The sequence below is a fragment of the Balaenoptera borealis genome, assembly GCF_965194805.1.
Source record: "Balaenoptera borealis genome assembly, chromosome: 5".
In the NCBI taxonomy this organism is placed as follows: domain Eukaryota; kingdom Metazoa; phylum Chordata; class Mammalia; order Artiodactyla; family Balaenopteridae; genus Balaenoptera; species Balaenoptera borealis.
The window spans coordinates 42,841,551-42,867,132 of record NC_138862.1 but is presented as its reverse complement, the minus strand read 5'-3'; the positions used below and the strand labels follow the sequence as shown (position 1 = coordinate 42,867,132).

The 25,582-nt window shown below is 38.4% G+C and overlaps 1 protein-coding gene and 2 pseudogenes across 3 annotated transcripts in view; all 3 read left to right on the top strand.

Annotated features, from left to right (window-relative positions):
* LOC309628808 (ras-related protein Rab-28 pseudogene) overlaps nucleotides 1-25,582 on the top strand; it is a 457,231-nt pseudogene that overhangs the window by 152,118 nt on the left and 279,531 nt on the right. The gene's annotated exons all lie outside the window — the stretch shown is intronic.
* Nucleotides 6,719-25,582, top strand: part of PROS1 (protein S) — a 63,209-nt gene continuing 44,345 nt past the window's right edge. Inside the window, exon 1 of the mRNA XM_082392102.1 lies at nucleotides 6,719-6,921. Coding sequence (XP_082248228.1) covers nucleotides 6,846-6,921 — 76 coding nt within the window. The 5' untranslated portion in view covers nucleotides 6,719-6,845. The remainder of the gene's footprint in view (nucleotides 6,922-25,582) is intronic.
* On the top strand, nucleotides 20,334-21,595 carry LOC309628792 (serine/threonine-protein phosphatase 2A catalytic subunit beta isoform pseudogene; annotated as a pseudogene). The gene has a single exon. The product of its transcript is annotated as a serine/threonine-protein phosphatase 2A catalytic subunit beta isoform pseudogene (transcript).

Here is a 25,582-nt window from a genome sequence, read left to right as displayed (position 1 = left end):
TTATGTTTACAAAAGACATAATATGCTCATTGTAGAAAGTGTGAAAAAGACTGAAAAAGGAACGAGATGAAGAAAATAAGATCTCACACTCACCACCCAAAGATAACCAATGTTAATATTTTGATGTATATTGTTTCCAGGATTTTTAGATACATAGATTGCTAGCTATTTGGTTTCTGCAAGATGGAGAGCATGATCTACTAGCTGTTTTGTAACATGCTTTATTTTATTTAAAGAGATATGTAATATCTACTTTTCCTTTATATTCTTTGGAAATAAGTAAATGACAAGTACATTCCTATAGAAAAAAAATGAATGCATTATATGTAGGGACCCGTGTGTCCATTTAGTCTCCACTTAAATATATATTTTCAAATCCTGGTAAAAGGAGAGAGGGCCCTGGGAAGCCCAGTGTATTCAAGAGAAAATAATGGTTTGGGATTAAGGTAGATCTAGTTTTAAAATTATTTTCTGTCTTTTACTAATTCATGTAACCCTAATTCAAACACATATACATCTCTTACAGCTTACCGGCTCTGAACTCAAGTACCCTATCTGTAAAATGACAATGAAAATACCTACTTTGCAGGGTTGCTAAGGTGATGAAATGAGAGAAATAAAGCTCAGGTGCAATTTCTAACAAATAGTAGATAGCAGATTTTTGAAGTTGGTGTCACCTGTCCCATAAATATTTATGGTATATATCCCCCTACCTCTGTCTCCAAACTGCTAGGGATCTTGTTCAGTATTCTCATTGTCCTGCCTTGATAACTTCAATTTTCTTTCCAGTTGCTCAAGGCTGTATGACCTCAACTGGTTTTCCTAACTGAACTGGCCCTTCCTCATCAGTGCTAGACTGTCTCTGCCCAGACTGTCCTGTCCAGACACTATAATACCTCTGTAACTACATATAATGTAGTTAACTCTTCTAAAATTCTTTCCTCCCTTGGCTTTTCACAATTATATACTTTTATGGTTATCTTCTGATCTCACTGGTTATTCCTCTTTCAGCTTCCTATATGTATTCTCTGAGATCTGACTTTATCCCTCTGCTTTCCCTTTTAAAAAACATGTTCTCTTGGAGAGTCTAATAACTATTTCTGTGCCTGAAGAGCCCTACTATACTTACTATCCTTGAGCATTTCTGGAACTATACTCAACCCCTGCTCTACTTCATGTCTTCCTTAATTCTGTTAGTGATACATTACCAAACATTTCTGGTACCAGCATACAGTTGGTCAGTTAGTTAACTAGCTGACTTAGTTTTTCAATATATTAAGTGGTTTGGTAGACATATGTGCTGCCCACTATTTCCAGTTCTCTTTTTCTTTTACAAGCACATGAAATAGTTATTCCCACCTTCTTGAAGTCATGGGACCTGCTTTGTTCAGTGAAATGTGAGTGTAGTGGTTATATCACTTCTTGGTGAAAGCATTTAAGAGCTGGTCCACAATTCTCCATGTTCTAACATCCCTTGCAATGGTAACTGTGGAAGCCTACTTTCACTCTGAAGTACTACAATATAAAAACAGCATGGAATGCTGAACCAACACATGGAAGACAGCTGCCTAGAAAGTCCTGTAGTAGACTTCCTATGAGCAAGAAATAAACACTTATTTTAAGCTGCTATAATTTTGTGGCTGTTTGACTGCAGTACAACCTAGTTTGTTCTGAATGAAAAAAAAATCTTGCTGTCATCATCCTAATTAAGACTCTTGTTTCATCTCCCAGAGATTGTTGAATTTGCATCCTAAATGTCACATGGTTACTTTTTTTTTCCAGTTTTATTGAGGTAAAATTGACAAATAAAATCGTAATATATTTGAAGTGTACAATATTATGCTTTGATATATGTGAAAATGTATGTATACATGTATACGTATATGTATACATTGTCTAATGATTTCCACAATCAAATTAATTAACACATCCACCACCTCACATAGTTACCTTTCCTTCTTTCTTTTTTTTTGGTGAGAATTTGCTACTCTCTTAGCAAATTTCAAGTGTACAATACAGTATAATTAACTATAGTCACCATGCTATAGGTTAGATCCTCAAAACTTATTTGTCGGGAACCAGCTGCAAGCTGACACAGTCCTTGCAGCTTAAAGCATGGCAAAGTCCTGCTTAATTCTTGACAGGACCCGAAAGAGTTATTAGAGAAGATATGAGTCTTGGCCTGTGAGGTTGCTTGCGGTTTCTCTAACTATAGTTTGTCCTTGGCGTGTTTCGGTAATCACAGTCTGTTCTCACGCATGTTTATATTCTGATTCGCAGAATGTTTTGTACTATAACTTCAACATTAAGGAAATACTGTCTGATGATTCTGTCTTGTGATTTTTAACAAAAACATGTATTGTCTACTGCAATCTATAAAAAGAGTTTTGATGGGAAATAAAGTGTGTGTGCTTGTACACCACCCTCCTGACCCCGTCTCTTCTTAATCCCCTCACCTGCTCTCAGGACTTGTTCCTCAGTCTTACAGCGACTGACACTTATTCATCTTATAACTGAAAGTTTGTACCCTTTTATCAGCCTTTCCCCATTTCCCCACCCCTCAGCCCCTGAAACCACCATTCTACTCTCCGTTTCTATGAATTTGACTTTTTAAAAACTCTACATGTAAGCGATTACATGCAGAATTTTTCTTTCTCTGTCTGGTTTATTTCACTTAACATAATGCCCTACTGCCATACATAAATGTGCAACATAGATAGATTTCACATGTTCCTTATCCATTCACCTGTTGACGGACACTTCGGTTGTTTTTTCCATATGTTGGCTCTTGTAAGTAATGCTGTAATAAATTTGGGAGTACAGATGTCTCTTCAAGAGAGTGATTTCATTTCCTTTGGATATATAACCAGAAGTGAAATTGTCAGATCTGCTGACTGGGAAATAACCTCACAACATAACAGCTGTGAGTTGAGTTTTATTCAGGACTTACTGAGGACTGTAGCCCAGGAGACAGCCTCTCAGATTGCTCTGAGGAACTGCTCTGAAGAGGTTCATATATATATGAATTTTTTGGCTGGAAAATACATGTAGTCAAGCATACATCTTGGTAAAAGATTACTGCTAATCACATAAACATATATCTCCAGTTAAGGATTTTAGTGCTTGTCTATGCATAGGAAGATGCAAGAATCTGGGGTCATTGAAATTCTTCCTTAGATATACTTCTTAACTATCTAGGGGCCCATAGATCCAAAACACAGAACACTTTATCCTGAATTCCTTTCAGCATGTATTTGTAAGTCAGTGAGTATAGTGGCTAATGACTTGCTCCTTGTAGAGCTGGAATCGTGGGCAACACTCTATGTTTACAGATCATATGGTAGTTCTATTTTTAATTTCTTGAGAAACTCCTGTACTGTTTTCTATAATGGTTGTACTGATGTGTACATTCCCACCAACAGTGAACAAGGGTTCCCTTTTCTCCACATCCTCACCAACACTTGTTATCTCTTGTATAAATGTTACTTGGTTTCTAATCTGATCCATTTTGTAAGCATTTAACAAATAACATCCTTAAAGTACAACCATAAAAATCACTCTATCTAAAACAAACAAACAAATAAAACAAGACAGGTCCTTAATGCCTGTGGTTTAACTACTTTACTATTTGTTTGTTTTTACAAAGCAAATATTAAAAGATTATTGTAGAAAAGTAAAATACATAAATCAGCAAAAAGAAAATGATCCATAACCCCACCACTGAAAATGATCACTGTTGATATTTGGGCATAAATATTCCCAGATATATATATATATATATATATATATATATATATATATATATATATATATATATTTATATCTATATCTATATCTATATATGTATATATTTTGGCTGTGTTGGGTCTTGGTTGCTGCACGTGGGCTTTCTCTAGTTGCAGCCAGCAGGGGCTACTCTTCGCTGCAGTGCACGGGCTTGTCATTGCGGTGGCTTCTCTTGTTGCGGAGCACGGGCTCTAGGCGCACGGGCTTCAGTAGTTGTGGCACACGGGCTCAGTAGTTGTGTCTCACGGGCTCCAGACGCGCAGGCTCAATAGTTGTGGAGCACGGCCTTAGTTGCTCCGCGGCATGTGGGATCTTCCTGGACCAGGGCTCGAAGCAGTGTCCCCTGCATTGGCAGGCGGTTTCTTAACCACTGCGCCACCAGGGAAATCCCCTCCCAGACTTATATTGTTAAACTGAACTTTGTTGAATGTTTATGTACCAGTCACTGTTCTAGGCACTAGGAATATAGTTGTGAACAAAACATTAAAAAATTCCTGCCCTCATGGATTTTACATTCTAGTGGTTGTTGACTGAAAAAAAATGCACAACGTGAGAGTTGCAAGTTAGGTTTTATTGGGGGCAAAATGAGTACTATAGCCTGGGAAAGAGCATCTCAGATAACTCTGAGGCACTGCTCCAAAGAGGCAGGGGGAAGGTCAGTATTATATAGGACTTTAGTGAAGGGGGGTACATGCAGTCAAGCACACATTTTGGCAGAGGCTTGCTGCTAGTGACGAGGAGCAGATGTCACTGTTAACGATTTTACTGCTTTTCTAGATATGAGGAGATGCAAGAATTTGGGCTCATAAAATCTTCTGAAATTATCTAACTATCTGAAGTCCTGTTCTGTCAGTTTTTCCCAGAGCACAGAGTGCCTCATTCCTGATCACCCGGAACTCCTTTCAGGGTGTGTTGAAGGTCAGCGGCTGCAGTGGCTAGTGACTTAATCTTTGTAGAGGCAGATGGCAAGTGCCAATTTTTAGCAGGCATGGTGGAGAGAGATGAGGATGCAGGTAATAGACATAATTAATAAGTAAATGGGACAATATACCAGTAGAAGATTATATGGAGAAATGTAAAACTGGGTGAGGGAATGGGATTAGAATCAGGACTAGGAAAAGGGATTAGATTAGCAGTTAAATTTTGAATAAGATTTAATTGCATATTTAAAAGTATACTGAGAACAAATTTTGGCCAAGTGAAATTGACCAAATGTTAATCAATATTGAGCTAAAGGCAAAATCATCTTCACAGAGTGAACTTATGCAATAAATTAAAAACTTGAAAATTTTATCCAAAGAGGTATTATTAAATTTCATTTTAAACATTTCAGGGTATTATTTTTCAAAGTTTAACATTACAGTGTAGGTAGGACACATTAACAACTATTGTTAGCACTGTGATGTACATTTGTGGTCTTAAAATGACTTAAAACTTCACATTCAGTTGGAGTCTTTGAAAGATCAAGATTTTTCTTTTAGGTACCTTGCATTTTTCCAACATTTCTTTCTTCATACTCTTTATATTTTTTAATGTCTGTATGGGAGATGATTTGTTATGAATGCTGTTGATTCATGATTTTGGAAGTTTTCCCTCGTGAAATTTTGAGAACTCAAAATTGATATTCTACTTGTAATTCTTCCTAACAAATGAGGAAAGACTCATGGCCTAAATGCATTTAAATATTCAATAATTAAATATAGTATTTAAAGGTCATTTTGTTTTATGTTCTGATTGCTAGCCCACCAAACAATTCTACCGAGATTAGAATTATATTTATAATTAAATCACTTCGGGTGGGAATAAAGTGGTGAATAGATTGACATGTAGAGTCAGACATAGCAAGAAGGAAGAGAATTTAAAAGAGGGAAGAATATGGATATATCCAACAATTCCTTTGCAAATTTTCTTAGAAAAAGTGACTCTAATAACAACTTTCATCCACCTGGATCATAAAACCACAGAAAGCTAGAGCTGGAATACACCCTTGAAAGATCATCAGCCTATTGACTTTCACTCACACACATAGGAAATCAACTGATATTGTTCACTTGGCAGAAATGCTGGAATGATAGTAGTAAGTGTGCCTTAACTATGTGCTACTCTTTAACACACTAACTGCTTCACGTGTGTTATCTCTTTAAATTCTTCTGTTAACACTGAAAACCTACTACTATCTCCATTTTACGGATGATACAACTAGTAAGCTGCAGAGCATTGCCATTTGAATCCAGGCGGTTTAGCTCCAAAGGCAGCCTTAAACATTAAGTAACATATTTCAAATATGCTTGCCTAAGCACAAAAAAGCAGAGGTAACATGCAAAAACCAAAAACGAGCTGTTTGAAAGTGATAGAATTTGATACATGCTCTTTTTTCCCAAAACATTTTTTTTTGCTATAGTTTTTTTACGCTATAAATTCAAGAACAAAACAAAAATGTAGACAATCAAAACTATCACATTTGATTCCATTATCTGTTCTCTGTAGCCTTCCTAGAGTTCTCATTTCGCTTCTAGGTTTTTGTTAACATCTTCATTCCCAGTGTCAGTCTCTCAAGATGCTTTCCTTCTAAGCCAGGACACCCCGACCTCTGAGTCCTCAAAGTATTCCTGGCCACTCCGCCTTCCACTCCGGCTCGCTGGAGGTTGTGTTTTGCGTGTGTGTATGTGTGTTTTACTGCGTTTGCTTCCCCTTTTCCTTGGCAAACTTCACATTCCGGAGACCGGAACGCAACGCTGGAGTTTGGGAAAGGGCGAGGAGGATGTCTCGACAGTGTTTACTAGGCCTTCAGCACTCTCCCTGAGCCCTGCCCCCAGCTCCGAAAAGAAAAGCTTCCAGGAAATGTCCTTGTTATCACTGCCCCGTCGGGCTGGGGGCTGGGAGCGGGCCGTCCCCTCCGCCCCCGGCTCGGCTGCTCCGCGGGCGCGCTCGCTCGCAGGCGCCTCCGCGCCGCAGTTCTCAGACAGCGGCGCTCCAGTCGCAGCCCCGCGGCACGCCGAGCGCAAGGGTCCCCGCCGCGACGCGCCACCGTCCCCGCCCGCGCCTCCGCGCGCTTCGCCATGAGGGTCCTGGGTGGGCGCTCTGGGGCGCTGCTGGCGTGCCTCGCCCTAGTGCTTCCCGTCTTGGAGGCGAACTGTGAGTAATCAATAGCGTCTTGTCTTCTTCTCTCAGCATTGCCAACTGAACTCCGAGCCCTGCTGGGAGGATTTTCTTTTCTAGGGCTGCAGCCTCCTAGAAAGTTTTCAGCAAGTGCTTCCATCAGCTGTGGATCTAGCGGGCAGTGTAATGGTGGAGGCAGGGTCAATCTTCACCCTGCTCTGGGAATCAAGTGTTGACTACAGGACAGATTCTAGAACAAGAGTGATACTAAATATCAGTGAAGGAATTAGAACACGTACCCATTTGCCCCAAACAGTTGAAGTTCCCAGTCAGAGGACAAGGATGAGCACATTACAGGATAAAAGTAGAGAGGAAAGTCAGCCCACTCTGTCTTCCTTTTGTACTAGTGCCTGTCCCCAACCAGCACCCCCTGCTGCAACCTACCTCCGCCCTGCAATGCCTGGACTTTGAGCTGGGTTTCCTTATCTCAACATTGACACACGAATTATTTGGGGATGAGTGCGGGTTTGCGTAGCAGTACGGAGATGTCAGTTTTTTAACCTTGAAATCAAAAGGACTGTTAAAGATTGTAGTTCTCAGATAATTTCGTACTGAGGATTTTTGACGGAGTGCCACTGATCTGAGGTCGTCGCATGAGTTCTTTGTACTTTATCTTTGTGTTTCCTGTTCTTTATGTTCCCATGCCTGGATTCAAGGCAGGATATTGAGTTTTCTCTAAATATATATATATAGGGATATCAAGGCATTTAGTACATCTTAGTTGTCAGTTAATTAGTTTGTTCTTTAAAGGTTAAGCATGCTCACTGGTCAAAAATGCTTACTTGTGCTATGTTTTATTCTCAGGAAATGGCATGGGAGAGATAAACTCTGAATTACACCATAGCATTTAGATTGGTTAAAGCTCCAATGTAAACTTTTCAAAGATGATAATATCAGGAGAATTAAGTAGGAATTTACTAACATTCTACTAGTTTTATTAGTTTTTATTAGTTACAGATCAGGATGAATGAGGTGTTTTAAAATTCTAATTTAAAGGCTAAAACAACATTTGTTGATTTTATATTAAAGACGCACAATAGCAGAACTTCAGCATACAAACCTCTATCATTAAGCCTATATATGGACCACATACAGTAACTCATTATCTATATAGTTCAGTAGGACAATCAAGTATTTGTCTGATAACCAGTGTTTTTATTTTTTTTAATATTTAGTTATTTATTACACACCTGCACTTCTGACCTAGTATACTATGAACATTATATTACGTATATTTAAATGAGTTTTTAAAGGATAAAGTCAAAATAAATCTGAACAGTAGCACTGGTGTTTTCTTTCTGTACCTTAATGAATTATCTTGCACACTCTCCTGGAATGCAATCATTCCATTTTGGAAGTCACTAACATATTCTACCAGAATGAAATGAAAGTTCATGAAAGTGAAAACCAACAAAAAACACTGAAGAGAGAAAAGAACATTTGGAAATGGAGAGAAAAAATAATTACAGAGGGGATAATTAAAACATGAAAAACTACTGGGTCTAAATAACTGGTAAATTGTAATCAATATGGAAAGACTAACATAGGAAATAATGTGAACATCACAAGGCAAGATGTTGGGAATAACACTTAAACATATGGAGTATGCTGTCGTCACAGAAAAGTTTTTATTGACCCCTGCACAGACTGAGACAGCTTCCCTATTGGGAAATATGATTTTAGAGTGTACAAGTGAAGCCAACAAAATACAGAGACTGCATCCTCCAGGGCCAACCATGATCTTCCCATCCATGGGAGCCTAGAGTACATTTCCACTGATAATCATTTATGGACTGGACTGCCATGCATTGTCCTCTCAGGGCTCTGCTTGTTGAACTCTGTACCAGAGAACAAGGTTGTTAATTGTGCTTACAAAGAAATATATGGGTAAATACATAAAACATGATAACCAGTGTTTTAGAGAGAAGAAAAAGGCAAAAATGGCTTACCCCACGTACTGCTTGTCACCACAGGAATTTGCTAAACCCTTTCTTTTTGTAGAGATTGTTACATGTTCATGGAATCTAGGCAGAGTTAAAAAATGATGTGTGTGTCTATGTGTATTATACAGAGATAATCAAACCATACGTATGGAGAAATCTTGTTATATATAGACACTGATAGCGTATATAAATTAGTTCTTTAATTCTAGTTTAATTGGATTAAAAATCATTTCTGGTTTACTGATGAGAAAACTGAGATACAGATGGAATGTGTTTACTCCCTAAGATTGTAAATTTGCGATAGAATTAGAATTCCAAATATTTGATTTATTGTTTAGTCCACAGAAATACAGTCGCTATTTAAAGAAAAAGTTTAAAAATCACAGCTTTAGGTTTGAGAGAGTTGAGAAATCATCCAGTTCAACTTTTTTGAAATTGTTCAGAGATGTGAACTGACTTTTCACACATGTTTGTATCTAATCTATATCTATATGTATATGTGTATCTGTCTATCTATAGATTTAAAACTTAGGCTGTCTATATATTGTATACCACACTAAAGGCTGTGTGAAGAAAAATAGAAGAAAGGGGATGTCCCTTTTGGCTGTGCTAATTTGGCCCTTTCCAGACTTCCACTTCTGCTTAGGTGCAGTCTACCCTTGACATTACTGACTCATATTTTCCTTCTCTTTTTTGCTTTCCTCTTTCTTCCTCTGACCATTTCTTTTACTGTTTATCTATCTTTGTCTTTGCTTAAATTTCCTTTACTTCAGAGTCCAAAAAGTTGCACTGATGGAGAGATTTTATCAAGCTTAGGTTAGAGTTGGGGTTGGTGCTGGAAGAGTTAGAGACAATATCTGGTGTACTCCATCATCATCATCAACAACAACAACAACACCCTGTGCCGTATTCTCTTGCCATTAATCCTATCTAGGATATATGGTCATGCTTCTCATAATAGACCTTTTCTGTCCACCAAGTTCAATAACCTCTTTAATAGCTAAATGATCTATATGCATATTTAAACTTTCAAAATACTGTGAGAAAAAATATGAGAAGCCTGATAATACATATATTAATTAATCTTTAGCTACAAGCAACAGTAAAGACTCTTGCTAACTAAAGCAGAAAGAAAGAAAGAAAGAAAGAAAGAAAGAAAGAAAGAAAGAAAGAAAGAAAGAAAGGAAGAAAGAAAGAAAGAAAAAGGAAGGGAGAAAGAAAAATAGAGAGAAAAAAAAAAAGCTGAGTGGATTTATTGGAAGACCTACTTAATGGCATGTTGAATAACCAGGCCTAGGGAAGCCAGGGACTTGGGCATTTAGGTGATCTATATAGTGGGCACTCATGTGCTCACTATGTGAGGAGCTGCCATCAGATGACTTAGTTCTAACTGCCTTGTAGTTCTGTGTATACCTGTTCATGATTGAATTTCTTAGAAAAGAGAGCCTGATTATTTTGGCTTAGCTTGTTTCTGGAGTCCTGTGGTTGACAGCTCAGTAGAATCAGGCAGAGTGCCAGAAGGACAGCTCCCACAAAGGATGGATCCTGGGAAGGAAGCAGAAACAAGAGAAGTCTACACATTCCAGTTATTGGCTGTACAACATACACACATGCCCTTCTTTCCATGAACACCATTTGAAAAACATTTCAAATATAATGCAGATATTTCTAATATAATGCAAATAACTAATGTACAGCAGAAAGGACCTCCTCTTCAAGAGATTCCAGTCACCACACTCAGAGAGGAAGGCTCAAGGCTGCCATTTCCTAGTTTAGTATCATCAGGTGATGATGTCCTTGCCTCCTCTAGTTCTGTCACAATTCTGTGTCAATGTGCTGTGCTTTATGGATGAAATGATACATCGTAGTATACCAACACATCCTATATTCCAGAAAATAATTTTAAAAAGACAAGCAAGGGAATACAGGTACTGGCTTTAGGGCTTGCCTGTCTCTCTTGGTTTTAAGCTAGAGCTGGTATTTATGACTTCTTCCTTCACTACCCAGTTCATATGTCTCCTGCTTTTAGGCAGTTCCTCATGTTTGATTTTTTTGTCTACTCAATGAGATGTACCACACCCTTATTCAGGAAGAACCTGAGCCCTGTTGTTCCTACCTATGGATGATTGTATCCATCTCTTCTTTACAATTTCTCTTGTGTATAGTAGTCATCCTGGAGAGGCAACACTTCTAACCCTGACTTGTATGTGGCAACTACACTATTTTGCCTTGATTATTGTCATTCCAGCATAATTCTCTCTTTTTTTCCAACAGGAGTAAAGAACTTGAAATAGCTACATAGCAGTCTCAGCTTCTAATTCAGTGGAAAATATGTTAGGTTTCCTAGTGAATGCGTTCCTTCTTGGTTTCCCAATTTCTAGATGAACGGAACCTACTTGTAAAGAAAGAAACCAAAAAATTAGAGAATAGGTCAGTCAATTACAGTAAGTCCCCTACACATGAAGCAGTTCTGTTCTGAGAGCGAGTTCGTAAGTCCAATTTGTTTGTAAGTCCAACAAAGTTGGCCTAGGTATCCAAGTAATACAATCGTACTGTACTGTAATAGGTTTATAATACTTTTCACACAAATAGTACATAAAAAACAAACACAAAAAATAAACATTTTTAATCTTACAGTACAGTACCTTGTAAAGTACAGTAGTACAGTACATCAGCTGGCATACAGGGGCTGGCATCAAGTGAACAGGCAAGAGGAGTTACTAACTGGAGGAGGTAGAGGAGGTGGAAGATGGTAGAGCTGAAGGATTGTCAGCAATAGGAGATGGAGGGCAAGCTGTAATTTCACTCACACCTGACACTGATGGCACAGGTTCTGGTTCCTTGCTGGATTCAATTCTGTCTACCCTCTTGAAAAAACGATCCAGCAATGTCTGGGGAGCAGCTCTTTTTTTCTTGTCATAGATGACACGGTAGCACTGGATTGCTTTCTGAACGGTTGCTGCAAACTTCGTGTACAGTTCTACATTTGGTTCCTGTGCCTCAAAAACTAACAGTGCCTCCTCAAATAAAGAAAATCCCCTTGCCATTTCCTGCATCATGAACCTCTTCTTAGGTGTACCAGCTACATCACAGCTGCTTTTACTCTTGCTTCTGGACATCCTGGATTTGAAATAAAGTTACTGTACTACTGTACTCTATACAGTAAAGTACACAAAAGCACAACCACTTGTAGAGGATGCATGCACGTGACAGTATACGCCAGACACCTAAACTAACTTATGTGATTGGACACTCGAATGCACGTTCGCATCTTTGAAAGCTTGCAACTTGAAGGTTTGTATGTAGGGGACTGACTGTAGTTTCTTAGGGCTGCCATAACAAAGTACCACAACCTGAGTGGCTTAAACAACGGAATTTATTGTCTCACAGTTCTGGAGACTAGAAGTCTGGGATCAAGGTGTCAACAGAAATGGTTCCTTCTGAGGGCTGCTCCATGCCTCTGTCCTAGGTTCTAGTAGCCTCAGACATTCCTTGGCTTGTAGATGGCATTCTCCCTGTGTCTTCACATCATCTTTCCTCTATACATGTCTGTCTCTGTTCCGAATTTCCCCTTTGGATGAGGACATGAGTCGTTGGATTAAGGCCTGCTCTTATTACTTCTTCTTAACTTGATCATCTGCAAAGCTCCTATTTCCAAATAAAGTCATACTCATAGGTACTGGGGGATTAGGACCTCACCATTTTTTTAAAGGACACAATTCAACTCAGTCACTAACCATCAAATCATGACAAGTACTTCTTCCCTTTCTACCTTCACTCCTAACCTGTGTATTTTGGCTTCAGGAAAAAGAGCACCAAATATTAATGATTGCTGGTTCAGAGAATGTACCACTTTTTTTAAAAAACCACATTTTGGAAGATAGTACTGTGTCTCAAAAGGCAATAACTGAGCCCTCAATAATTGATCAGTCCATAATTCCATAAGGTTAGCTCTTTCTAGGTCTTAGAGTACACAATAAGACCAATGAAAACCATAATAATCATCCCATTGACTTATTTCTTTAATTGTGGAGTTAATTCTAAAGTTGTATGGCTTAGCATAAAGCATCGAACAAGTCTTCCAGTAGTGGTGCTGATGGAAAAATTAAATCCAAATAAAGAATAAATGTCTCTACCTCTGAGTCCAAATTGCTGCTCCTTCATAAAAAAAGTGCCCTAACTAGTCAGCCATTCATCAGGTAACTTGTTGGCTTTTGTAATCTGTCCGATTTACAACAGCTGAATGAATGGCAATTCTGGTAACAGCAAGAGTCTGGACCGTTCGTGAGGGGAAGTCTGTGTAACTGAGTCTACATGTAGTCTCCATCCTTGCCACCATGGCTGCCTTTTTATGAATATTGAACAAGCACTAAACTGAGTGACACAAAGCAACAGCCTGAAGGCCATATGTACCCACAGAGTTGTGTGTTGGTCCTCAGAGCAATTTAAAAATCAGAAAATTTCATCCAAAATTTTGTTTTTATAACTTCTTTTGAAAAACAAAGGACGATCTGGCAATTCTGAGCCCACATTCCAACACAGCAAGATTCAGCTAGAGCTGGGACTTTCCTGGCGGTCCAGTTGTTAAGACTTCGACTTCCAATGCAGGGGGTGCAGTTTCGATCCCTGGTCAGGGAGCTAAGATCCCATATGCCCTGTGGCCAAAAAAACCTCCAAACATAAAACAGAAGCAATATTGTAACAAACTCAATAAATACTTTAAAAATGTCCACATCAAAAAAAAATCTTAAAAGAAAAAGATTCAGCTAGAGCTGATTCAGAGCTACCTTCTTTAGACAGATTATATCCTCTCCAGTTTGCCATAATTCCAAGCATTCCTCATTGTTTGTCACCAAATTCTCTTCCCTTGTTTATGGTACCTATCAGACACTTGTTGATTTCTGAGTTTGTGAGCCTTGCACTAGATTACCTTGAGAAGAACCACAACTGACAATCATTAAGTGGGCCATTCTGCCCCCTTTTATAATTAAGAACCTTCCTGGTATGGGGCTATCCACTTGGAACACAAATATTCTCAGCTCTGGGGCAATTCTTGACCAAACTTCCTTGTTTCTAGGCCTAAGATCTAACTCTTTACAGGTCTCTGAACAACTGGACAGACCATTTGTAACTATTGAGAAAGTAGCAAAGATTCTGATCTCTGATAATTTCTCATTCTAAGCAAAGTGGACAATGAGAAATAACTGCTTATCTGTCCACCCCTTGTGAAGGTTTTATTTCTCCTGTGCTCTTCAGGATCACCCTTGAGAGAGGCTGTAGTTCATTTCTGGCTGTAGCTTTGTAGCAGGTCTACCTCTGGCTCATGTTGGTACATCACACTGAGGCATCTTTTCCTTTTCATTCTTGGTTGTAGGCCTTTCCTCATGAGTCCATAAAGGGAGGTGGAGGGAGGGAAAGAAGTCAGGAGAATGAGAAACTGGCCCAGGCCACTTAGTGGTGCTTTAGGCTCATCCTATTCATACCATTTGAACATTTCACAGTTGAACTGCTGTCATAACTAAATTTATGGCTACACGAAAAACATAGCATCTAGTTCATGATGAGATGTTCAAATCACATTGTCCTGTGATCAGATCTTCACCTCACAAAAGTCCAAAAGGACACCAGGAATAGTTTCTCAAAGGGAAAATAATTGCTGAAACAAACGTGACTTGCTCCCAACTCAAAGGGATCACTCCTGAAATTCTTCTTCTGGGACTTGCTAGGGTGTCTCAAGAGTACCCTGCCGTCCTATGGACCATTTAAGCCCAGTTAGATCTGATGAGTCACTGGCTCGGCTACATGACAGACTGCTTGAAATGAACTTTGAACTAGCTAGAGAGCATTCTCTTATTTTGGTTTCCACCCACACTTGGCAGCTTCTGGACTCATAGTAAAAAGCTCAGAGTAGAACATCTAAAAGTGGAATATGCCTCAAAAATAAGAGGTCCATCAAAATCTATTCTTCCATCTTAGTGATGGACAGACAGGTATATAACAACTTGTTTCTCACTTGAGCGGGAATATTCCGACATGACCACATTTTTGCTGAAAATAGTTCACTGCTCTTAGGCCTGGGGAAAGAATCAGAAGGAATCACAGTTTGAAGATTGAGTCTGATTGGGCCTATAGTTTCAGGACAGAATTCTCTTTATCAACTGAGCCTCATAATCCTCAATTCTGAACAGCATACCTTAGATCTTAGGTGTTTTGATCTTAGATCTTAGGCATCTAATAATGAATAAAGTTTTGAGAGTCTTTTTCCTTAGTGCAGTTACCTGGTGCATTTATTTTGCTTTGGAGAAAACTAGGAGAAAAGTTTACAGATGCTTCCTCAAGGGCATCTTTCTTCTCCTTCATTCAAGAGGTTCTGTATTCATCCACTGATTCGACTGGTAATTAAGGCGAGGTGGTGATTTCTTTGTATTGTGACTATACGGCCTCTATTTGCTAACCCAGAGAGTTTGGGGTGAAAAACTCAGTGAAGAATTTTGTGGGTTGTCTTTCTATCTAATTTTGGGAGAGCTTTGCCTGTTAATCCTTCCTCCAAGATCTGATCACTGACGTTGATTCAGGTCAGTACAGGCGGCTACCTAAGCTCAGCCACGCAGGTTCCTCCTGTCCCACCTGAGATCCGGGAGCCCATTTTCATTGCAGCCCCTCCCAGCAAGATTTCCTACCTAGGGAGAACAGCCAGTACAATGCTTTTTTAAAATTCCAGTGATTTCCTCAATAATCTATGATAGTCATGAAAATGTATTCTTTTCTTCTGTTAGGGAGTGGGGTGGATAAGTGAGGAGGTGAACAGGTAGGAGCCACATGAACAATTCAAGCCAGAACATCTGACTCCTATTCCTTCGTTGATATTATGTCAAGGAATGTCTGGCATTTCAGTGTTGTTCAGTGTGTGCCAAGATTTTGTCTGCGATAGCATTAGATAACCAAACCAGCTGTTAGCACTGAAGCTGGGGCTCTAACTAGCACATGGAACAAAATTAACAATATTAATACATTCAGCCTAATTCAAAATTATATATGCCTTGAGTATTAGTTTTCTATTGTTGCATAACAAGTTACCACAAACTTAGCGTCTTAAAACAACACAATTTATTATCTCATAGGTTCATAGGTCAGAAGTCCAGGCACAAGTTCAGGGAGCTGCTCCAGGTTCTCACATGGATAAAATCAAGGGGTCCACCAGAGCCGAGATCTCATTTGAAGCTTGGAATCTTCTTCCAAACTCACGGATTATTGGCAGAATTCTGTTTCTGGCAACTGTAGGTCTCAGGCCCTCAGCTGCTGAAGGCACCCACCATTCCCACCATGTGATGGTGGTTTGCTTCTAAAAAAATCAGCAGGAGGCATCTGCGGCTGCTTTTTGTCTCTACTATTTCTGAAGTCTGAACCTGGTGTACAAGGCTCATGATCTGGAGGCTTCCAAATCTTTTCCTCCAAATGAGCTTTCCCTGCCCCTCTTCTGAAAACTGGTCCTTCTCTGTCCTCTCTCCCTTGTGGTCTTTTCACATGCCAGTCCTCCTTTTTGAAAGACTCTTTCTCTTTATTGTCTTCTCCAACCATACCAGGTGATCTGTCCTTAGCCTTCTCAGACTTTAGTATACTTTATAAGATTTTGTTCTGTTTTTTTTTTTTTTGGATCATGGATTGATGTGTGATAAAGATTTCTAAGATCTTTATTTCCCCATTTATATTATAGGGTAATTTAGAAAACTGATATTTTCTTGGTGCTATTCTCTAATATTTAAATATATTTAGGGCTTTTTTTTACATTCTTTTGCTTTATTGTTTATTTTATTCAAGGAATAAGCTGAAGTACTCTGTCTTATCTATGTGTTTTATGCTTTCACTAGAACTCTCTTATTTTTAGAATTAATGAAGGAGCAAATTAGCACATTATTGAATATAGGAATTAGTTTAAATTTTCCATAATCTTATGTTAATTAGGGTAAGATATGCTATGGTGTGATAACACTTTAATCCACAAATCTTCAAATTAGTCTCCAAATCACCAAATCTCAGTGACTTAGTAAAATAAGAGTTTATTTTTTAGTCGTGTAAAGTTCAATGTGGTTTGTGTAAATCTCTTACATCTCTAGTTGTACCATCTGGAACACATGGCATCCAATGTCCCCACAAGAAAGGAAAGCAATGGAGGAGGCGTATTTGTTCTTTTTTTTTTTTTTTTTAATGTCTTTATTGGAGTATAATTGCTTTACAATGGTGTGTTAGTTTCTGCTTTGTAACAAAGTGAATCAGCTATACATATACATATATCCCCATATCTCCTCCCTCTTGCATCTCCCTCCCACCCTCCCTATCCCACCCCTCTAGGTGGTCACAAAGCACTGAGCTGATCTCCCTGTGCTATGTGGCTGCTTCCCACTAGCTATCTATTTTACATTTGGTAGTGTACATATGTCCATGCCACTCTCTCACTTCGTCCCAGCTTACCCTTCCCCCCTCCCAGTGTCCCCAAGTCCACGTCTGCATCTTTATTCCTGTCCTGCCCCTAGGTTCTTGAGAACCATTTTTTTTTTTTTTTAGATTCCATATATATGTGTTAGCATACAGTATTTGTTTTTCTCCTTCTGGCTTACTTCACTCTGTATGACATACTCTAGGTCCATCCACCTCAGTACAAGTAACTCAGTTTCGTACTTGTTCTTAACCGTCTTAGTGTGGAAGTAACAAAACTCACATCTGCTTCCAATGCAAGGAAGCACATGGAATATTTGGTCAGCATTGTCTCTGTTACAAACATTTTTCCTCCAAGGTTAAGATTACTGTTTCTTCCTCTAAGAGAAGCACAAATACTTGTTGCCCATTTAAACCTTTGGTGATGTATATTACACAGGGTAAGGTTGCTTTAACTATCTGAATAAAATTTGTGATAGAGAGAGAGCATAATTAACACGCCTATGAACAGACCAGCTGATGACTTAGTATAATGACATTAAGTTGGCTATTAATGTGGCAACTTGAAAAAAATATCGTAGCAGTTGATATTGAAATTACTCCTATGGTGAGAACTGTTATTATTTTAGAAATTGCCTTGAAAATGGCTTTAGATTTAGAAAGTAAAGTCCCCAAAACATGGTCTATAGCTTTACTATTCACGTGTAGTCCATAGACCAGCAGCAGCATTACCCGGGAGTTTATTAGGAATGAAGTATCTCTGACCCCACTTCAGACCTGCTGACTCAGAGTACGCATTTTAACAAGACCCTCAGGTAATCCCTACACTTAAGAGTTTGAATCATTCTGGTCTGTAAGGCCATAACAGAGAAGATAGATAAATGATTCTGCATAAGAAGTGAACAGAAATTTGCAGGGGTGGCAGTAGACAGTGGCCAGAGAAAGAGAAGGGGAGAGGATGTCGGAGAAGGGAGAAAAGAAGCTGAGTCCCATGGCAGGAGAACGCAGCTGTAGGGAAGGTCTTCAGTAAAAAATTATTAGATGTGAGGGTAACAGAGGACCTTTAGGAACTGGGGTTTCTAAGGCTAACTTTAAAGTGCAAACGTTGCTTTAAGTTTTTAAAGTTGCAGTTTTGTTTTTTCTAAACGTAATAAATTAAGTGTTATTAGGTCTAGTATGGGGAAAACCCCTTCATTTATATTACATTGTTCCAAATATAGAAATTGAAATCTCCAGGCTTGAGGGAAAATAAAATAAGGATAATTTATCCACATAGATTCTGAGTCTTTCTACGGAGGAGTGGTAATAGGAACCGGCTCTTACTGGTTCTAGGCCATTAGCATAATTCTTCTTAGTCCTCTGGTCCATTTTTTGGAATGGACTTTAAAAGGACACAGTCAAGAACACTGGCTTTTAAATCTCCATAAAAATGGTAAAATTGTAACTTCCTGCAATTATATGATATTTTCCATCTTTCAAAATAGCATATTTGGCATTTTTTCATTGAGTTTCACAGCTATTCCGTGATGTACCTTCCCCACTTTAGGAAAACGTTACGTTTTCTCTGCCTCTGTTTAAAGTTATTACCCACTCTTTCTCTTCCTATTCTCATTTGATTTTCTTGAAGAAATAGTTTATTCTGGAGGTCTCCTCTCTTCTCACCCTCCCACTGTATTGGGGACTGAGAATGTTAATGGTGATCCTATTGTTAAACCAACTGTATACATTTTAGCTCTCATCCTAAATAATAGTAATTATTATTAATAACTTCTTTGCAACATTTGACACTGTTGAAACTTATCCTTTTGAAATTGACCTCCTTTTATGTCTATAAGCATTATCTTCAAATTTTCTTTCTCTCTCTGTATACGTATGTGTTACTAATTCTATTTCTGTCGTTTTGATGATCTCTCCTTTTCCGTAAATGTTAGAGTTTCCTGGCGTTCCATTTTGACCTTCTGTCCTTATTGGACATCATTCCTCAACTTAAACTACCAGCTATATCCTACTATCTCCTTACATTTTTAAACCATTCAAGTAATCCACACTTAATATAATGTGCTAAAAAAATGCATCTGTAGTTTCACTAGCAAGAGACCTATGTAACATTTTGCTTTATATTCTTCTAAGCCCCTTTGTCTGTATATATACGTTCTTAGAAATTAAAATATATAAGGGAAAGAATGGAATTTTGCTCGGCATATTATTTGTAACTTGATATTTCATCTAAAAATGATAATTGTTTTTATATCAATAAATTAAAATCTGTCACACTTTAAAGTAGATTTATAATTTTCCTTTATATATGTTCATCATAATATATTTACTAAAATCATATTTTTGGACATTTAAATTATTTCCAATGTTTTGCTTGTATCAACAATATTGTGATGAACATATTCATGTATATTTTTTTACATATGTCCATGTTCATTTCCTCAGTTTAATGTCCTAGCAATGGAATTGTTAGCTGAATATCTAAAGAGTGCGCTTATTTTTTTTTTTAACTGGTGGAAAATCTTACTCTCAAATTAATGAAAAATTCTAAAAATATCTACCCAGGGGAAAAACACAATAGCAATAACAAAATACAGGAAACATCCAAAGGGAAAAACCATTTTGGCCTGTGGTAGACAGCCTCCAAGGTGGCCCCCAATTACTGTTTTTTTTTTAAATTGTATTGAAGTACAGTTGATTTACAACGTTGTGTTAGTTTCTGGTTTACAGCAAAGTGATTCAGCTATACATACATATATATACATTTTCTCCCATATTCTTTTCCATTTTGGTTTATTACAGGATATTGAATACAGTTCCCTGTGCTATACAGTAGGACCTCATTTTTTATCCATCCTATATATAACAGTTTAAGAGTGCGCCTATTTTGCAGGTTTTAGACACATATTGTTAGATTTCCCTTGGAAATCTGATTTTAAAAGTAGATTTTAAGTGTCTAATTCCTCTCATCTTTGCCAACATTGGATATTAACTTTTAAAATCTTTGTCAGGGGCGGCGGCAGGTGCCCATCGTCCGGCGGGAGCTCCAAGGAAGCCCCGCACCTCCCCGCGCCCTTCACCGACTCCTGGGGCGCGCGGCCTGACGGGCCAGGGCGGGCAGGGGTCTCCCGGAGACCGTGTGCCCGGAGCCGCCCGCGGGGCTTGGGCGGGGCGCGGGGTCGCGCTCCCCGGCTCCTTCCCTTCCCGCTGGGAGCTGGCGGCGGCGGCGGCGCCGGGCGAGGGGAGCGGCGCCCGGGGCTGGGGCGCGCGGGGGCGGGGAGGGGGGCGGGAGGCAGCGGGGGAGGGGCTCGGGCCACTATGGACGACAAGGCGTTCACCAAGGAGCTGGACCAGTGGGTCGAGCAGCTGAACGAGTGTAAACAACTGAACAAGAACCAGGTGCGGACGCTGTGCGAAAAGGCTAAGGAAATTTTAACAAAAGAATCAAATGTGCAAGAGGTCCGCTGTCCTGTTACCGTCTGTGGAGATGTGCATGGTCAATTCCATGATCTTATGGAACTCTTTAGAATCGGTGGGAAATCACCAGATACAAACTATCTATTCATGGGTGACTATGTAGACAGAGGTTATTATTCTGTGGAGACTGTGACTCTTCTTGTGGCATTAAAGGTGCGTTATCCAGAACGTATTACAATATTGAGAGGAAACCACGAAAGCCGACAAATTACCCAAGTATATGGCTTTTATGATGAATGTCTGCGAAAGTATGGGAATGCCAATGTTTGGAAATACTTTACAGATCTGTTTGACTATCTGCCACTTACAGCTTTAGTAGATGGACAGATATTCTGCCTCCATGGTGGCCTCTCCCCATCCATAGACACACTGGATCATATAAGAGCCCTGGATCGCTTAAAAGAAGTCCCACATGAGGGCCCAATGTGTGATCTGTTATGGTCAGATCCAGATGATCGTGGTGGGTGGGGTATTTCACCACGCGGCGCTGGCTACACATTTGGACAAGATATTTCTGAAACATTTAACCATGCCAATGGTCTCACACTGGTTTCTCGTGCTCACCAACTTGTAATGGAGGGATACAATTGGTGTCACGATCGGAATGTGGTTACCATTTTCAGTGCACCGAATTACTGTTACCGTTGTGGGAACCAGGCTGCTTTCATGGAATTAGATGACACTTTGAAGTATTCCTTCCTTCAGTTTGACCCAGCACCTCGTCGTGGAGAGCCTCATGTGACCCGGCGCACCCCAGACTACTTTCTGTAAATTCGTCCTGGGAAAACCTGCCTTTGTATGTGGAAGTATACCTGGCTTTTAAAAATATATATATTTAGAAACAAAACAAAAAAAAGCAACAGTAATCTCTGTGTTTCTGTAACAAATTGGGATCTGTCTTGGCATTAAACCATATCATGGACCAAACTGTGCCATACTAATGATGAGCATTTAGCACAACTTGAGACTGAAATTAGTTCAACACTATGTTCTAGATCAGTCGGTCTTAACAGTTTGCCTGCTGTGTTTGTAGTTAACCATTTTCCTTGGGACTGTTCAAGCAAAAAAGGTAACTAACTCCATCTCCTTTTTCACTTACTTGGAAATTTTAGTTAGAATGTTTAACTGGCATGGATTAATAGGGTTGGATTTTTATTTTTAAGAAAAATTCACAAGCTAACTTCCACTTAATTCATTACCGTGTATTTTATTGAAATGTATAATTAACTGAAAAAAAGATTCTTGGGAGTACGTTGTCATAACATTTAAAGAGATTTCCCTTCCTTTAAACTAAATTACTATTTTATGTTGATCTGCATATTTCTGTATATTTGTCATGACAGTGCTTGCATTCTATTTGGTGTACTGAGCAAATAAACTTTCCATTTTAAACAAAAAAAAAAAAAAAATCTTTGTCAGTGTGATAGGAATGAAAAAGGGCTGACTTTTTGGGGGGTGGGGAGTAGTCCATTCTGTTTTTCAGTTCATCCATTAATGTTTTTATTTTGAAATCATATTTTAGTTCTCTACTTCTTTTTCATAGCATACTTTTGTTTTATGGATGACAGGTTCTCTCAATTTATTTAGGATATTAGTTATAGATTTTTTAAAGTTATCTTCTGTCTTCAATTATCTCTATTTCCTTTGGAGTCTGTATGTTCCTCTTGACCTTCTCTTTCATGTTATTAATTTTATGCAAATATCTAGTGATTTTTAGCTGTTATTTCATATTTTTTGAAGACAGTCCTAAGTTGATTAGATTGACTAGGTAGCTGGCTTAGGGTTCTACTGTGGTTGTTGAGGTCTGTTTTTCTAACAGGACATTGCTTTTGGGAAACTTGTTATCAGTCCTAGGTAACTGGGCAGGCTTCTCTTTAGGAGACTTTGTGGGAATTGGTCGAGGGCAATTGTCAAGGTAAGGAGGACACGACTCTTTGAAAATAACTCTTTCTAGTTGCGCTACTAACTTTCTCCCACATGGTATATGTTAAATGCACCTTTCCTTATTACTTGTTTTATTTTCCTTCTTTTCCTCGACTCCTTATCCCAATCATTTTCTCTCCTTTCCTAAGTTATCATTTTACTCCATTGTTATTTAGACTGTGTCTTATGGCCTTTTAGAAAGTCAACAGGGAGTTCTCAAAGGCTGGTAGAAATTATATTGAATTATAAACACCTACTCGATGCTTTACCAATATTCCAAATAATCTCATTTCCACATCAGCACTTAAAAAATAGTAATATCCTAAGAGTCAAAAGGGAAGCCATTAAGATCTAGAGTCTTTCTAAGCCTCTAAGTGCGCTTCAGACTTGCTTATTGGGGAGATCTGGGAGATGTTGCAGGAAGTGGGGTATTGCAGAATTAGGCCAGCTCTCTTATTGTTGCCTTTTGCTTTTCCAAACGTAAATACAGACACAGGCCTGTGAACTAATTATATTAATTGATGCCACCCTAACAAAATAGGTCAAATAGAACAAAAACAAGACGTTTACTGTGCTGTAACCTCTTGCTACGTGACATCGAATCAGATGGTGTTTTGGTGTCCTAATGTGCAGGAGATAAAAAAGACAAAGCAAGCTGACTACATGAATATCTTGCTGCACATCCTAAAAAGAGACCTCCCATTGTAGCCTAAGAAAGTGTAGCCAGTGTGCAGTGTAGTGTTCTAGAGAAGAAAAGACAGGGCTCTAGAAATTTCCTCTTCAGACCTTGCCAAAATCTAAACTCTGAGTTCCTTCAAAAGAAGTACCTTAATTTATCACTTACCAAGAACAAACACATGACATAACAGAAATGGACAATGTAGTTTTTTTCTGGGTAACAAGCTGCCCGTTCTGTCTTTTGGGTAGACGTATTTGTTGTTTTGGAAGGAATAACTATTGAATAAAATGTACTGCTTTCTCTGTCTATGGCTAAAGCAAAGGTTTAATCTCGGGGAGAATTGGTTAGAGTGTTTGATTTACTCTTTTTTTTCCCCTAGACTAGGGGCTGTAAATTAGTTACAGTTAAATCTTCAAGTAAGGAGAGGTCCGTTTCACTTCTGTTGTGGCTGAACAGTTCAAGCATTGTTTCCCTACCCATTCATTGATCTGTTCCAGAATGGGGGTCAATGGTCACATTTTTTTAATGACACTGGCTTTCCTACTTCTAAATAAATGCCAACCCTCATCCTTTCTAATCCAAATGTTATAGAACTCACCTTTATATGTGCAACATATAATTCACAGATTATATCCTCTTTTTGTTTCCCACATTTAAATCTATCCAGACCTACCTCTTATGATATTTGATTCTCTTAAATTATTTCTCATCAGCCTATTTATTGCTTAGTCCTCTTGAAGGACAGAGGCATGGTTCACCATTACAGAATACTTTTTCTAAAGTTTTTCTAACCCTTAATATAATAATATGAGAAGAAACAGTTGCTCAGCGGCATAGTCCTCAATACTAAACAAAATGTGAAATGTAGAGAAGCGTTAGGTAGTATATTAGTTCTCTTTTAAAAAAATAAACTTTACTTTAAAAAAATTGAAGTATAACATACATACAGACATAGCATTTATTTCTGAAGGTTAACACAAGCTTTTCTTAAAGTTGGTAATAATTATGTAGGCTGATGAATGCCTAATTAAAAATCTATTTTGATTTTTTCTTAGTCCTTGCAAACTTCACATTTTTTAATATCCCTCCTCAATTATAAATCTTCTGTGGTATAAATTTTTATGATAAAAATGAAAGATTTTATACTTAATATGTGATTATTTAAAATAAAATTTCCCATCATTATTAACTAATGGTTTTCCTATATCATGCAATTCTATTTTTATCAGTCTTTTTGTAAGCAAAACATGCCATTTCAACAGTTGAGACACAGGAGGCACAATTATATCTCAAAGTATTATCTAACTGTTCTATTTGTACATTGAATGCCATTTTCCCTGACCCTGTCCCACAGTGAAGAAGAAACAAAGATTCAAACACTCTGCCAAACCAAATGCTAGCCTAAAATTCCCTTCTCAGACACATTCTTTTAGGGACAGTTTTTCATTCTTGGGATGCCAAATAACAAGGGCCAAAAGAGAGACAGAAAGCAGAATTTAAAAAGAGAAGAGCTCTTGGAGGGAGGAATGTGAGAACCATCTTTGCAAAGACAAGAGAGCAGAATGGAAGAGATTCAGAGGATGAACTATCCTAAAGCTTAGAATTCTTCCTCTTAGACCCACATCTGACTGATCAGTTTTGGACAACCTGCAGCTCTGTGGTCCTGACGCCTCTGAACAGAGGGTGGCAAGCTTGGACAACTAAGTGGGAAAGGGGCTTTTAACATTTTTCATTAATCCTTGACCAAGGTCAAGCTGAATTGAACTGTGAGGGAATTTTCCTGTGAGTAGAGGCAATGCTAATCCCACTATCCTTATTACAGATGCTTAAGTGAAGTACCAACAACAGTAAATTACTTTCTGTTATACAGTCAAATTTATGTTGAAAAAAAAATTGGTCCCCACAGAAAATATTGAAGGGAACATATGAAGGCTGTGAAGACAATTTCAAAAAAGAATTCTAGTTAATGTTTGCATAATGGTTTATGTTATTGACATAATTGTTCAACTTCTATGGTCACTGTTCAGATTAAGTTAAAAAAATCAAGCAGATTCAGTCATATTCCTAATCTTGAAAGACTCATAACTAAACATTATAACCTAAAAATTTGAATCTGAATGTAACACTTTTCAAGCACATAGTTGTGTCTTCACAAGGACTTTCTTGAAAAACTTCTTGATCTAAA